This window comes from Dipteris shenzhenensis, chromosome 29 (genome assembly GCF_047967505.1).
Source record: "Dipteris shenzhenensis isolate YYH24624 ecotype China chromosome 29, Dip_SZ_1.0, whole genome shotgun sequence".
Taxonomy (NCBI): domain Eukaryota; kingdom Viridiplantae; phylum Streptophyta; class Polypodiopsida; order Gleicheniales; family Dipteridaceae; genus Dipteris; species Dipteris shenzhenensis.
Genome location: NC_141624.1, coordinates 37,573,746 through 37,589,949, shown reverse-complemented (window position 1 = coordinate 37,589,949; position 16,204 = coordinate 37,573,746). Strand labels below are relative to the sequence as shown.

Sequence of the window (16,204 nt, the reverse complement as noted above, 5' to 3'; positions counted from 1 at the left end):
ACAAATCCTAGAAAAGAGAATATGGCTGCATATTTGGGATGGGTTCCCCACAAGCATTGTTCTTTTGATGTGAGAAGCAGTGTTTCTTCGTTTGAGATTGTACAAGTTCATTTTCACATTTTGTGCTTTTCATTTTCAAAATATGGCCAGGAAAACTCTATAATTCAGTAACTAAAATTTGGAGAACTTTAAGGATGGGTGAACATAGGAGTATTAGCTGCTTTTCTTTCCAACAGTTAATGATCTTTCTTTTTAAGAGATTTCAGCACACTGTCTCATTCAATGACCAAGTAAGAAGGGGCCCTCTCTCACGGGAAAATCAAAATCTTGTTGCTCTTGCTCTAAATATGAAGGGGTCCTCTCTGTCCACAGTCCAGGGCCACGATTGCTTGCCTGCTGCTGCTCCTGCATTGAATGCGCTTTACTCAGCCTTTGCTTGCCTGCTGCTGCTGTTGCATTTAGGCGCTTCGCTTGGCTTTTGCCTCCCCATTCTTTCATGCTTGCACTGAAGGGAGATGGACCCTGGTCTAGTTTCTCACTACTGCAACTTCAAGATTCCAGGCGTTCTGGTGGTCACAGGATTATATATGCCTTGTTTAGGACTGTAGCTTTTCCATTGTGGACTGTGACCTGGCTTGGTCAAGGTCAAAGGTGGCTTCATTGTGACACGTGTCACAAGCGATGAATGTAGTGCGCAATCACTGTGGGAGGTCAATGCTCCACCCTCTATAGTCCTTGACTATAGCTTAGTTTCTCCCCGCCGAGAAGCCATGAGCATGATAGCATAGGTGAAGAAGAGATGCAGATGCAGCATAGATTAGCCCCCCGTCACCATGGTGGGAGGGGTTGTATCTTGAGGACAGCTTCATGCTGTCCACAGGGGTGATGATGTGGCACACAACTGCCTACACATCACCCAAGGTGATTACATGGCACAAGGTCACATGGCAGCCTCGATGAGAGGGCAGAACATTCACACAAGCTGTTGGCATAAGTTGTGGCAGCAGCCATTTTGGCATGGATAGTAGCTAATATTGCATTAGCCACATGTCAAGACGGCCTCAAGGTCGGCCACAGGTCGACATCAGGTTGGCACAAGAAGGCCACATGGCAGCCTATATCAGTGCTTGGTTCACCTTATTTGGCTCTGCCCGGACATAGCCCATTAGAAGTGAGAATTGCACCTCACGCTGCAAGTTGGAAGTCTCATCGTCACTCCATCCCTTGAAGAGTGCAAGAGCATCAAGAAATGTGCAACCAAGCACACTAGCCCTTCATCTCCCATCTCAGGAGTTGTGCAAGGAAGGCTATTGACATCCAATAGAGGAGAGCGTGGTTTCCGGATATTGCACCTATGGTCTTCAGTTTTTAGCATCAGGCAATGTGCAACAAAGCACATTGGTCCTTCACCTCCCATCTCAGGAGTTGTGCAAGGAAGGCTATGACATCCAATAGAGGAGAGCGTGGTTTCCGGATATAGCACATATGGTGGAGCTTCGGTTTTCAGCCTGATTGTGCTGTAGATCTACATTCTCTCTCTCTCTCTCTCTCACACACACACACACACACACACACACACACACACACACACACAATTAAAGAGCAGGTCAAATTTCTTCACGCACAAGAGGAAAAGAAGATAAACAAGGCACTAGAAGAACTCAAATCAGTAAATGAGACATTTAGGAAGGAGATGGCTGCCATTCAAGCCAATATGCAAGGAAAACATGTAGAGTTCACTCAACCAATAACCAAAAGAAAAGGAGAAGATTCTAAGTGATAAAGAAGGATGCATCAGCCCCGAAGAAAACAAACATCTCCGACACCCTAGAGGAGGAGAAAGGATGGAGCAATAAGGCCCTAAATGTCCTAGTAAGAGGCTTAGCTATGGGTGACACCCCGATGGCGGAGGCGAAAGCACATATTACCAAGATGGATACCAACCTCACCTTTGAGGCTGCATGGAGAGTGGGGAAGGATGACCCATCCACGAGTCGGATGGTAATCAAATTCAGGACTGACATAGATAGATCCACCTTCATGAACTGAGGGCCACGCTAAAGGGAACCAAGACATATCTGGATGAAGACCTCACGCTCTTGCAGGCAGGAGCATTCCAGAGAGGGAATGGGGTGCGTAATCGTAGTAGAGAAGAAGGGAAATGGGTTATTTACAAAGATGGGAAGGTCATTATCCAATTGAGGGCAGAGAGAGGAGCAGATAGAGATGTGGATGACACATGGTGGTGTCGAGGCCAGGTGGCATCATGTATTGAGGATGGCATTATGGAACTGCAATGGCACCTTATAGTCCGAACAACGAGGCTTTTCAGAGACTTACAGTGACAGAGGATAATCTACATTGAGACACATGAGATTCCAGAGAGAGGACTACCCACAATCACAGGGTACACTTGGGAGTTAGCCTACAGATAGGAGACGAGGAGGGATAGTAGGATACACGGTTTTGGAGGGGTAGCAGTTCTTTTGATATGACACGTGAGACCGCTTATCTGTGTGATGTGAAAGGAGGAGCACATATGACACATGTGGGTGTGGGTGTAGTTTCAATCACCTGATACATTTATTGCAGTATGTTATTCCGTCCGGACACATCATCATACGCGCATGAGGTCACGACAGAGGCTCATGGCCCATATGAGATACTCTCTAGGCGGTCCGAAACCATCCGTAAGGAGGCAGTGATAGCGACCTCGAATCTCATAGTATACGGGGAATCTAAAAGCGAAGTCTCCTCTGACTTGATCTCTTGGGGATCACATAGAGTGCAAATGCGAGCCTCTCTGGGTATGCCTTCCACTTGATCACTCTCAATACAGAGGCGGTGTGATGAAACACGGAATTGTCGGATCAATATCCTCACGGAGTGGGGGAGGTGGATCTGTGTGTAGCGTGGTGGATCGATGAACCCTTCTGCCAAAACTTGTAGGCAATGGTCTCTATAGAAGTTGAGCTTGAGAGGGAACTCGTGAGGTGCCAACCAAGTTCTAAATGTGTGTAAATGTTGGAGATCCTCTTGGATGACATGGTTCATCTTGTGATATGTAAGTGGGGTGCTGTAGACTTGTGGTGCATTGATATGTTGAAATAGAAGAGTGCAACCTATTGCTCAATATTGACTTGTTGTGCTTTTTGCGAAGTGTCTCTGCGGCTTTCCATTTGCATTTCTTGCATGAAAGCTACAATCTCGTCATTCCAAAAGCAACTATCATATGCATAGGAGGTACATTAATACATTCATTCATATGATGGGTTTTAAATGGAAAGTTTCTTTGAATCTTGTGGACTTCTCTTGTTACACTATTCCAGCAGCAACTTTGATATCTACCTTAAAAAGCAGCAACTTTGATATCTACCTTTTTAGTACTTTTGTAATTGTTTGTGTTTTGTAAATGTGCCATAATGATGATTGTGACAGGGTCGATCTATGCCATCAAGCTACTGATAGGGAGGAGGAAGAAGATGAAGAAGAACATGATTATGTGGTTCTACCTGCATTTGATGATAGAGTGGAGTCTCATAGGCATGCTGAAAGAAGTCGAAAATGTTGTCCATGTTGGCGGCTTCCTCGGATACGCACTCGGCAAAAGTTTGTGATTGGGGTACTACAAATTATCTCCCGTGCAAAAGCTTTCGTTTTTTGTGTCCATCCTTTCATTAGGTCATCATGCATAACCTCAAGTTTGAAGCATGTGTGAATGTCACAGATTAGAGATTGGTGCACCCGACATAAATAAGGGTTCAACATTGTGGACAACTATGATGATGTTAAAGGATGCATTCTTCGTTTTGCTTCTGTATGATGAGTTTGGGCATGTTATGGATTCCTCAAGATTTTAAAAGATGGCTTCAAGGAAAATGGATTGATATTCGGAAGGTTTACTGATACTACGGGCAAGGAATTTGTGGCATATTAAGGCTCACCTCATTGTGTGTCAATAATCTAACTAGAAACTTAATACTCATCACCTTTTTGGGCATTTATTATGGGGGGCATGCTGATTATGTTCCCTGCATACTAACCTTTTCCACAGTAATCAATCAAATTGATGATCTTGTCCCAAGACAACATCCTGTCTTTGCTGGGACAGTGCCTATTTGAATGTCTTTCAGGTGAATTGATGCACGTTATGGTTTTATGTACCCAGGTGGTTGTACTCATTTGTATCATAACAGCAGCATTTGCTGTGCTTATCTGGATCGGTATGGATAGCGATAACCCCATAAACTCGGGTACTCTTGCTCAGGTAAGCTGTTTTTTCTATTCTGCTCAGGAAAATTTTAATTCATGGTCCATTTTAGCTTTTTCTCTGTAAAAGGAGAGTTTGTTGGTTAGATTATGGTCTTGCTGTGATATGAATGGAAGGCTCAGATGCATACCATGTCTTCCAATATTGTTCTCTAGATCTAAGGAGCAAACTATTCCTGTCTACAATGTCAAGTAAAGTGATTTTTTCTAGTCTTTATTAGTTTACACTGACACTTTACTACTTGTCAGTGGGCTGTGTCTGTGCATGCATATCCTTGCTTATGATTTGATGCACACTTTTATTTTCAAGGCTTACCTTCTGTTTTGCACTATTTTTTTTGGGAAGCATATTCCACCTGGCATCATTGCCACATGGATTTTGCATTCTGATAGGCTATGGGGTGTTTGCGGATCTATGCTTTCATTCTGCTAGTTAACATGTAAATGTTGTGGTGCTTTGCAGATCTACTCAGACATTTTTGCCGTATTTATATTGATTTCAGGGGGAGGCCTTGCTGGATACGGTTAGTTGATATGTTGAGATGATACTTGTCATCATGGGTAGACTTGTGCTGGTTCTTTGATGCTATACTTTTTAAATTAAATTTCTAAATTTCTGATAGCACATACTTTTCAGGGCTTCTTCTGTATCACAAGATGAGAAGAGTTCGATCAGGAACTGCTTCACGTGATGTAAGGAAGGTAATATAACGTGTAAGTTTTTGTTTCCCTGCTAATATGTTTAAGGATGAGTGTAGTTGTCTCTAAGAGCATCTGGTACTATTCAAATAGTTACAAAACAAGAAGTCACTAGAGGTGTACAGAGAATTGTAACACTTATGTGTAAATTGTCTCTAAGAGCATCTGCTACTATTCAAATAATTGCAAAACAAGCAGTCACTAGAGGTGTACAGAGAATTGTGACACTTCGGTATAAATTGTCTCTAAGAGCATCTGCTACTATTCAAATAGTTGCAAAACGAGCAGTCACTAGAGGTGTACATTGTACATGGTACCTGTGTTGAAAGCTGAAACTGTAGGTCGTTTGTAGTGCTTGGATGGCCAATTTTTCATGTGAATTTGTACAATTTGTAGCCAACATGCGCTTGATTATTTGAATATAATTTTAACTATTTAATCGTCTAGTACTGGGGATAGTTTACCATACTCATTACTTACATGTTTCAAAAAGGTAAATGGGACTGACAGTTTTTAGAGATGTACGATCAATTGATGGAGTCATGCAAGGGATGGTTAATGAAGGCTTGGGAGTTGTACCAAAGGTAGGCCACCGAGCATCGACTAGATGCCAAGTTACAACTACCAGCATGTTGGACCATGCATCTATGTTCCATGGATCCTCTAATTTGTTGCTAGGCTTTGTAGGCTGGAGCAGTTTTCAGAATTGTTGTTGTGACACAAATTTGCATTTTTGGATGCATTTGGATCTCTGACTATGCAAAGTTTGACAGATTTACAAAAAATACAAGAATTTATTGTCAAAAATCTGGGGGTTTTGCATTTGCACAATGAATCACACTTAATCTCAGCAAGAGGTTGACCTTTTTGTGGCGTGTGAAGGAAATTGCACCTCTTGTGCTCACTTTGGTTGCAGTTCGGTTAAGATTTGATCACAAAATGACATTTATAAGTATTCGGATGATTGAGTTGTAGGGGTCATCCGACTATCACGTCTGGAATCACAAGATTCAGAATGCCCTCTTAGCTCTTGACTCATGGGAGATTGTGGATGATACAAGAAAAGAGGCTAGAGATAGGTGCTCAAGAAATAACAGATTGTGAAAAGGTAGGGTAAGACACTTGGATTGAAGTGATATCCACTCTTGATGCTACCTGGAAAGTCTTGCACAGAACGTATACGCTGCATATTCTTGCTTTGAAGATAAGGTATGCTCCTTATACAAGAAAAGATAGAAGAAAAGAAAAGAGGCTAGATATAGGCGCTAAAAAAATAACAGATTGTGAAAACGTACTTTGATGATAAGGTATGCTCCTTATACAGGGAGAGATAGAGGCCATTGCTGAATTTAGTTTAAGGATCAGGGAAATCTGGAATGAACTTGCCCAAAATCACTTAAAATTGAGGAAAGTGAGTTAGGCGAGATTGTATATAATGGGCTGAATCATATCTTTGAGTTTTATGTGAGCAGCCTAGCAGACAATAGAAACTCCAATCTTTTGAGGAGGTGGTTGGTTAGCTTTTATAGGATGAGAATAGAAAACAAACTAGTGCGCAGCTTGAAAAGGGATGAGAATAGAAAACAAACTAGTGCGCAGCTTGAAAAGGGAGCTGAAGACAAGGCATTGGCTGCTAAAAGGAGAGGGCCCATGCAATTTCGGAAGAAAGTGCAAAAGGGACTATGCTTTTATTGTGCTCATTGAGCTTTAGAGTGTTGGACTGAACTGACATGGAATGCAAGGCTGCCACATGGACAGCACATTAGCTGACATGGAATGGAATACTCTATATGCATCCAGTGATATTTTCTTACAGGGCTATGCTGTCATGAAGGCGTATGAAGCCTACATAGATGACAGTTGTGCTTTTGCTTTGCTCTCTCATTAAAATGTATGGTGATTTGCAGGTTGCATGCTTGGCATCTATCTCTGTTATTTGCTTCTCACTGCGGGCATTTTTGGTACTGTTCACAGATATCCCTGTAAGATTTCTATGCCTATCTCGAAAAGTAATTCTTGTAAGAACCATTTTGAAGAGACTACAAAGGTCAAAATTTCAAAAAATGTTTTGCAGGCATTGGACGTGTGGAGATCACAGCATGTTCAACGTGACCAATCTCCTGCCCTCCTCTTCCTATATTATTTCATAGGTAAATTTTTTTGCAAGAGGAGTGTGAGTTTCTTTAAAATATGAGTGTTTCTCTCAAAAGAAATTAGATTATACTGATGTGACTGAGCTTGAGATGTACAAATGGTGCACAAAAGGGAAAGGATAAACACAGGAGGGAACATAAAGGGAAAATCTTTCACCATAAGCTGCCAAAATGGCTTTGAGGCAAAAGAGTAAGCTTTCTTGTCGGGGAAAAGGGCAGGCAAATGCTAAAAATAAGAAATGTTTTCACTTGATGGTAGCTGGCCATGACTTAAAGCTGTTATGTTCTTGGAGGTCGGATCCCATTGTCATCTCTTGCCTTCTTTTAGATCTACCCCCTGTTTTTTGTCCACAATGTAGAGGGTCCTACCTCTCTCTCTAACTGTACCCACAATGGGGGCTATTTATATGGCGGACTGGCCAACCCAGTCTGTAGGCAGCCGACCTGCTGCTCCAGTTCCTTGGCCTATATTAGGCCTTTCTTGCAGACCTATGACTGATGTTTGCCCAGACCACATGCCAACTCCAGGCCCTTTTACCTGCTATAGGACCTGCTGTACCCACTGACCAGTCCTACTGTATTTGCTGACCTGTAACCTGCTGTATTTGCCAACCAGTACCTCCTGCGCTCCTGACTAGTACCGGCTGTCTTGCCGACCAGTAACTTCCGTACAGTCCTGCTGCACTGTACCTTTGTGCTGTTTTACTCCAGCTCTTTGACCCTCTCCATGGGCTCTTGGCTGGGCTACTTGCAGCCCCAAACTCTTCCCGACAGTGGGCTTTATGTCAGCCCTACATGCTGACCTTGGTGGCCTCATGGGATGTTCAAAACTCAGACCACAAGGAGATGTATGTGCTGCCATGTGGCAACTATCTGCTGCCCGCATGGCAGCCCTAATCTAACCCCTTTTCTCCCATCCTATGGTCTATGTCATCCCCTTTTCATATGGGGCTCACAAGTGGGGAGCTGACACTAATATTCCAACACCTCCTCTCACCTACCTATAGTGGGTCCACATCCACATGTCGATGCAGTTGTTCCATTAGCTCCCTTGGAGAAGCTCTCTGGAACAATTAGAAGGCGTCTTTGAATTCCGGTCCATGACTCTATAGAGCTTCTGCTCTATTAGGTCTGGCTCCAAACATGCGAGCCATCCTGAAACGCAGGTCCCATACATGCAGCACGAACCATCTTTGGCATATTTGATCTCAATCATGAAGATGCCATCTTCTTCACTACCAAAAACAGGTCCATCTAGCTGCCCCTCTCATAAGCTGATGACAGTATGAATTCACAAAATGTCCTAGGTCTATGAATTGACACCATTCGCAAACTGATCTGGGAATCACCACTTGACATGTGCTCCTTTGGTCCTTTGGATCCTTCATCTCCGCTGAAAGGTCTCAAGTGGTTCACCACTTGGGCCTTCCTACATAATGCAACTGGGTAACCATGGTGAGATCACTTGTACTGCTCAGCATCCCAAACTCTCAAAATCTGCATCACCAACCTCTAAGGCAGTCTTGTAGGTAATGGGCATCACAATGAGAACTCCCTTAAAGGCTTTCACCCTCCATTCTCCTAGCAAATGCAGTCAGCCCAAAGTGAAATGCTTAAGTCCTCAGACTCCGATAAAATAGAAATTGAGAACACATATCCTGGAAACTTCGATTGTTGCTGGTTATTGAAGCAAGCTTCTTACCTTCCGGAAGTACCATCCACCATTGTGCAGCTATGTAGTTCTCATCTACCCTTGTTGACCTTCAAGTGCCCATCTTCATCTTTGTTGGTGGTACTTGCCTTGGCCTCAATTCGAACATTTGTCATCTTTTACAAAATCCAAGTCCGTGGACCATTCTTGAATGCCTTGCATGAACACTATCACTTGTGGGTCTGCAAACCTTACCTTAGGGATGTTGGGAGAAACCATTGAGAGAAGTTGTTCAACTATCACATTTGCTGAACATGTGATTCCGTTGACTTCAATTGACCCTTCTCCTTCACTTGATCGACCATCTTATTCTTGCAATCCTTTTAAGGCATCTTGGCTTGTTAGAGTAAAAGCATTTTCTTTCTTGCCTTCACCTTCTATTGAGCCCCCCCATCCTTGCTGAACCATGTGATTCCGTCGACTTCATTTGAACCTTCTCCTTCGTTTGATCAATCATCGCAATCCTTTTAAGGTATCTCGGATTTTCATAGTAAAAGCATTTTCTTTTTGCCTTCACCTTCAATTGAGTACCCCTGTCTTTGGATTCCTCTTTCTTTTGTTGCTTTCCTTTATCAGACTTACTTTTGGCCAAGAAAACTCAATCGTGAGCATGCATTCCGTTGTATGGCTTCATTTGAGCCTCCTCTTGAAGCAAGCAAAAATGGGTCCCAATTCTTAAAAGCAATTGGCCTCATTTGTTTTCAAGCTATGAAAGTCATCACAACCCTCGATAGCTCCTTGGAAGCTTACTGACCATATGCATCACCAATTGGTTACGGTCCATCTTTTGACAAATTGTTGCCTATTGATTTCTGAGAATTTTCATTTTAACAAGGAAATTGTGCGCTTCTCCCAATGTCAGGGTGGACAATTGATTTTCGGTTCTCCATGTATTCTTAATTTCATAGACATTGTTCAAGATGTCCCAGGCTTTCTTCGATGTCACTGCCAATTAGATATGTGGAAGTTTTGCATCTGTAGTCATCCCTATGATTATGGAGAGTGCAGTTGCATCCTTCAATTTCCATGCCCCCACTAGATCTAGATCTACTTGGATTGTAATCTTGCCTGAAGCATCCACCATGCCAACAGGTCCAGCCTCTATTCCTTCCATCACCTCCCGTATCTCCCTTGCCACCAAATGGCCTCCAAACCCTCACTTTCTAGATTGGATAATTTGTTCCATCCAATTTTCCAGCCTCACCAAAGTTTGGTATGATTGAGCTGATTGCCATGGAATGGGTGTAGATAACCTAAAGTAGATTCTTGCACTAACTGCAAGCCAAGTAGACACACTTAAATGTGGAGGCCCTTCCTTCTTGGCAAGGACACCACCCTTCAGGAGCATGTCTTTCGAATATGTAGATAGGATGTTTGGAATATTGAAGGAAGAGTAAGTTTGATAACCTAAATCTTAAGCCCTTAACACACTTGTAAACAAAAACCTTTCAATTGGATGGGTTGTTTTAGGGATGCAATGAGCAACAGGGAATAGATAGGAAAACATTTCATGTCTTGTCCATTTTATGAATATAGAACTTAAAACCCAACAATCCTTGGAGCTTTGGTTGTCCTCAAATGTATCATGTTTAGTTATTTGAATTCATACAAGCTTCTTATACGGATGCTTCTACCTTTAGCTGCACCATTTAAAAGCTCTTTGCGCAATAGTTTATACCAGCACATCATTCACTCCAAATTTGTCACAATAGGCAACTTGTCAAGACTATCCGTTGCAGGACCACTACAAAAAAAAAACCTGTCCTTGAAACAATAGGAAATGAGAATTGCCAAGTGTATGTTTTTCATATGATTTCTATATCTTTTCTTGTCTAGATGCTTCTCAAAGCCCTTTTGTAGTGACTACGGCAGCCAGGAGCTCCTTTTTTTCCATTGTTGGATAAACCACTGCACCGGCTTGGCAAGAAGTCCTATCGTTCCAAACTCCGTATGAGTTTGAGACGGAGCAGTTGCTGTTCTCTGCGCCTCCTTCATTTGCAACGCTCTTAGCAGTCACCCACCCTCTGCTACGACATCTGCTGCGACTTCTACTGGATCTCCATGGCCAACATCTAAGGCTAGCATCACCAGCCGCCGTCCAACAGCACTAAGGCGCATGCTTCAACGACTCTCTAGTTACAGCGGACTGCAGCAACAGCCATTGCCAGCCAACGCTATCCGCCTCCAATGTGAAGGGACACACAGCCAGTGACCACCACGCCTTAGCGACTCCTCAAATGACCTCCCAGTCCACGTACTTGCATAACCAGCTCCCCGCCTCAAAGTAGCGTAGAAAATAGTGCTAAGTTGCGCGTATGTTTGCGAAGATAGAAGGAGAGTCAAGCCTTTGAAGAGCCGAGGTGATTTGATGCCTTCACCATTGCCGGATGCTCCTAAGCTTGAGAACAAAGAAGGCTTCAACACCCAAATAACTCAATTGTCGTAGTTGAGCAAGACTTCACACGCTCCCCAGGCACGAGCAGGCGAGGTTCTCGATTCGAGCCTCTCCAAGCAGATGAACTGCACGTGGTGCGCGTCGTCACTGCAGAGAAGCTCCTCTCATTCTTCTCTAAGGTTGTAAACACTTAAGACACGTGGCAGGATAAGATTAAACCTTGGATAAGTTCATCTGATCCAGGGTGTGGTTAAGTTCAACCTTGGTTAAGTTTATAGCTAGGTTCAGTTTAATTGGACCATGGTTAAGTTAACCTAATCTTGAGTTCAAAAAGTTTGGTTAGGTTACGTAAGGTTTGGTTCAGTTATAGGTTGCTTGAGTTTCAGTTTGATCAAAGTTGTGTCACATAAGCATGCACAATAAGCAGTGCCACCCAAGCACAGAGCCCCTTGTTAAGCACAGTGTGAGTGCAGCATGTGAACAGCCTCTGTCACATCATCGATTGCTCCTCTTCTTGATCAAAACTTTGACAAGCCGTCCAATCCAAGAAGAATTTGCACGCGCTTCAAAAAGAAAAAGTGATCGCCTTTTCGAGCTCTACGCGCCTGTTAGATCAGAATCATTGTTAGTAATTAGACACTATCAATATTGAAAGAAGTCAATTGGTAAGACCTTTTCAACAAATGACAAATCAAAGCATGAATGCACACATCGTTGTCATAAGCATGCCAAAAGCACAAGTGCATGAGATGACCATAGCCCAGAACATGGCATCCACACATAAAGCATTAAGGCACATGGAAGAACAAAGTGTCACGCATCAAGCTACATCAAGCAAAGAAGAGAACGCCATCGACATCATGTACTGAGAAGCAACATCCTTGCCACCTTCAGTCCATATGTTTGTGAATCAAACCTGACCACCTGAGAATAGCCATGCAAGCATCCAGGGGAAGATTTGATCTTGTAATACCCACACTTAATCACCTTAAGTAGCAATGTATGCACTAAGGGGAGGTGATGGAATGCAACTCACATCTGACCACCTTGCAGTAGCCAAAGGATCATGGCACCAAGGGGAGATGTTGAGAGTTGTGGTGCCATAAGCACATAATTAGAGGCTAAGGTATGGTATAGGAAAGAATCAAAGTAGCCACCCTAGGATGTGGACTACATTATGTGGAGATGTGGATTGAGAACATCTATAAGGATAGATGTTGATGAGAGGATTCCACATGGTTTGACTATTCGAAGGGCACTCTCTATATAAGAGGCCTATCATGTATTGTTGAGAACACACATTGCAAGAGATATATATTTGCTATCTCCCTCTCATGTCTTATTCAGTGTGCTTTGAGCCTCCTTAGTTCTTCCGCTAATCTTGTGTACACTAGGCTAGTACGATTTACACTTTGTCAGTCTATGCACATTCGATAAGTTCACATTCATTCACATACTATTGAAAGAATAAAAAATATTCAATCAAAAGCAAAAGTAAGAATGTGAATACTTAAAAGTTCATGATTCAAAGACAGCTTGCGTTGCTCGCAAGTGTCCTTTCTCCAAATATGGACATGATGGTCATCTGTACAGAGGTGGCAATTCTTCTCATCTAAAATATCTTTAGAAACATTTGTCTTCTTGTGACAAGCATGGTCATCATTATCTCTGATTGTTGGGCTCAACAATATGATGAGGAACATGGTGTTACCACTAAGCAACCCTACTTATCCAAAAATTCTCCTTGTGATTATTGTGATAATAAAAGTGCCATTAGTCTGGCCAAAGACTATGTTCAGCATAACACTTCTCTGTACTAGTTCCTCCACTTGCTTTTGAATTTCTTTTGTTCTGGCTGGTTGACTTTATAAGGAGCCTTGCAAGGTGGAGTATTGCCTGATATGATTTCTATCCTATGATCTTCAGATCGAGAACATGGTAATTCGGGTAGTAAATCCTTTAAGAAACAATCATAAAATTGAGGAAGAAACTTTTGGTGTGTGGGCTTAGTGTTTGGTTGAGTAGCTGTTACCGTATTCACCAAAATCAAATATGTTTTCTCACATTTTCTAATTGCTCTTTTGGCTTGTGTGTGGTTGAGTAAAGGACTGATTTCAACTTTCATAGAGCTTTTTAGACATATTTCTTGTTTGTCCTTCTCAATCCACATTTGATGTGAGTCATAAATCTTAGGATTATACTGATGTCTCCATGGCATTCCTAAGATGATATCAACTCCTTGTAGAGGTGCCACTAGAATTTCTCGTCTATCTTTGGAAGGTTTGATTGAAATTCTAGATTCTTGACTTCTCTAGTGCAATTATACTTCGTCTTGGTGAAAGCAACTTTAACTTTGTAGTGAGACAGGAATGACTCTAGGTTTAGCTTTGCTAAAGCTCTTTCCGAAATAAAATCATGTGTACTACCATCGTCATGTAGAATAACAACTTCTTTACCGTTAATGAAACCTTTCATTTTCAGAAGAGCTTGACAATTATACTTACCTGCAACTTTGGAGTGGCTTGGCGTTGTATCTCCCTCTTGCTTGGGTGCTTCGTTCTCAATCATATGCACTTTTGCCGTTGGGATCTTCTTTCTCTTAGGACATTTAGTCGCTATATGTCCCACCTTGTTGTACCTGAAGCACCTTATTTCTTTCTTCTGAAAATTTCCACCGTTTGGCTTCGAAGAAGAATTTGTCTTCTGTGGAACAAAACCAAATTTAGATTTGAAGAAGGGCTTTTTATCAAACCTCCTCTTCTTATGGAAGGGTACATGCTGTTCCAAGCTCTTCCCTTCTTTTGGGATTCCATTCTTTCTCTCACTATTCATTGTGAGAGAAATCGCAGAGTTCTATGAAGGAGGATGGAACATATTAATCTCGGCTCTCAATTTAGATTGAAGACTTGCCACATACTTCCTTTGTTGATCTCGCTCACTCACTTTCTCTAAGGATTGTAATTGGATCAGCGTTTGCCAAAACCTATCAGTGTATGTGGAGATTGTTTCTTTATCGAATTGCCTGAAAGTATTCCATTGTTGTCTAGCTTTTGCTTTGAAGTGTGAGGAAAGGAAATCTCTCTTGATAAGCCTTTGAAAAGACTTCCAAAATTTTGGTCGTCTTTGACTTTGCTTAGTGATGTTCCACAAAGTGCAGTACTCTCAACTAAATGGTTTGCAGCGCATTTAATTTTATATTTTTCAGAGAATTTCTCCCCTGAAAAGTAATTATCTAGCTAACTGATCCAAGACAAGACAGCGTGTGCCATCAAAATTTCGAAACGAGAAAGCTTTTCTACTTATCTTACTTTCTTTTTTCGAATTCTGTGCTCTCAGTGCAGCTTTGACTGTCCTAATAATAGGATTATCTTCGGAATCATGGTTGGATGACTTAAGATTCTAAACCAGATGCCTGTCCTTGGTGGTACTTTGTGTGTGTATGTGTGTTGGCACTATGGACTCTATGGAAAGATCGCAACCATCGACGCGGCAATCATTTGATGATTGTCTACATGCACGGGATTTAGATTATCTTGCTTTCTTGCTATATAATGACGTCTTCTGATGTTTGTTACTGGCTGTCCCTCGTTTAGGGACTGCTTTTTGTGAGATAATGAAAAATGGATTTCACAAAAAAAAAAGTGCGTGTGTATATTCCAAAGGCATTGTAGCTGCTCATCAACTCTGTATTTTTCTAAACAATAAAGCACTAAAAAAACGTTTCATGTGTTGTGGCAGGAGAGTCCATACCGTCCTTGGTGGTACTCTGGGTTATGAGGGAACTTCCTTCTCGATCTTCAGAGACTGGACATCCTCGCCTTTTGATTACAGATAAGGGCGTGGTCCCTGACCAAACATTAATTCAACAGTGGATGGATGATGATGAGGAAACATCATCTGGGACACTGACAGAAGCAAGTTTTTCAATTCCCAATCAATAGGTAGGATAATCTGCTTAATTCTATAGATCCAATATTCTAACAGCAGTATTAGACACTTTGTCATTGTCATAATTGTTTTTTGTAAGTGCAGGTCCAGAGGGTCAGCCCTGTATCAATATGAAGCTCAGTCATGCCTTCATCAATGATTTTGTTTACTTGCGATGGATAATGTGATTGCTGCAAAGGCCCAAACATAATTCATATATTATTCTGCAGCACAATGGCAAAGGATGGGGGAATATTGCTCTTTAAAAGAGGCAGTTGAGTCATATAGATGCAATGTATCTTACCAACGTGTGCCAGGCTCAAAGGCAGAGATGCAAAATGTATTGGAATGTCAAGACACAGCAGAGAAGTGCCACTCAAATTCAAACCAATGTTCAGTGTTATCACAGGAAAGTTTGAAAGCAGAGCAATATGGTTGCATTGGTTGTTTACTCTCTTTGAAGCTGGGTTGGCTTGGAGGTGATTAACGAAATGCTATGTACCGATCATGGAAGCAAAGATGCCTGCTAATTTTTGTGGTTTGCATATGCAAAATCAACACTACCCTTTTATGGAGCAATTTATTTTCCTCAATCCATCACTGGGCACCATTACTTATTCATTCATTTCATTCTTGCAGGCAAAGCATGTCAAAGCCGTGTAATGTCAGGGGCAAGTGATACCCCAAATAGATTAGGCTCAAATCCTTTTGTAAATTAGTGAACTATACATGCAATAAAATTATTCAACATCGTCAGGCACTGCAAAGTGTCAGCCACGAATGCAATTTTGTAGTATCTGCCAACAGGCATGAACATGTAATACAATATTCTCGCTGTTCTCTTTATCTTACTCTGAAGTAACTATGTTGAGTAGAACAATTGTGATTGGTGGAAGAATCTGTAATATCTCAAAATAATAGATCTATGGAAGATAAACCTTAGCTTCTTATGATGTGGGTTAGTTTAATTGTGACCATGGCAATTTCAAGGTAGCTTTTCAACAACCAAACATTGAAAAGGGGGGTGGGGATGAGAGAAAGAAAGAATAA

General features: G+C 41.9%; 1 protein-coding gene across 1 annotated transcript in view; it reads left to right on the top strand.

Annotated features, from left to right (window-relative positions):
- Positions 1 to 15,939, top strand: part of CAND3 (tobamovirus multiplication protein) — a 29,747-nt gene extending 13,808 nt beyond the window's left edge. The window contains exons 5-12 of the mRNA XM_087400972.1: positions 3,439 to 3,622; positions 4,169 to 4,267; positions 4,733 to 4,793; positions 4,907 to 4,971; positions 6,876 to 6,950; positions 7,043 to 7,118; positions 14,966 to 15,168; positions 15,260 to 15,939. Of these exons, the coding sequence (XP_087257098.1) occupies positions 3,439 to 3,622; positions 4,169 to 4,267; positions 4,733 to 4,793; positions 4,907 to 4,971; positions 6,876 to 6,950; positions 7,043 to 7,118; positions 14,966 to 15,168 (763 nt within the window). The 3' untranslated portion in view covers positions 15,260 to 15,939. The remainder of the gene's footprint in view (positions 1 to 3,438; positions 3,623 to 4,168; positions 4,268 to 4,732; positions 4,794 to 4,906; positions 4,972 to 6,875; positions 6,951 to 7,042; positions 7,119 to 14,965; positions 15,169 to 15,259) is intronic.
- The last annotated feature ends 265 nt before the right edge of the window (positions 15,940 to 16,204 follow it).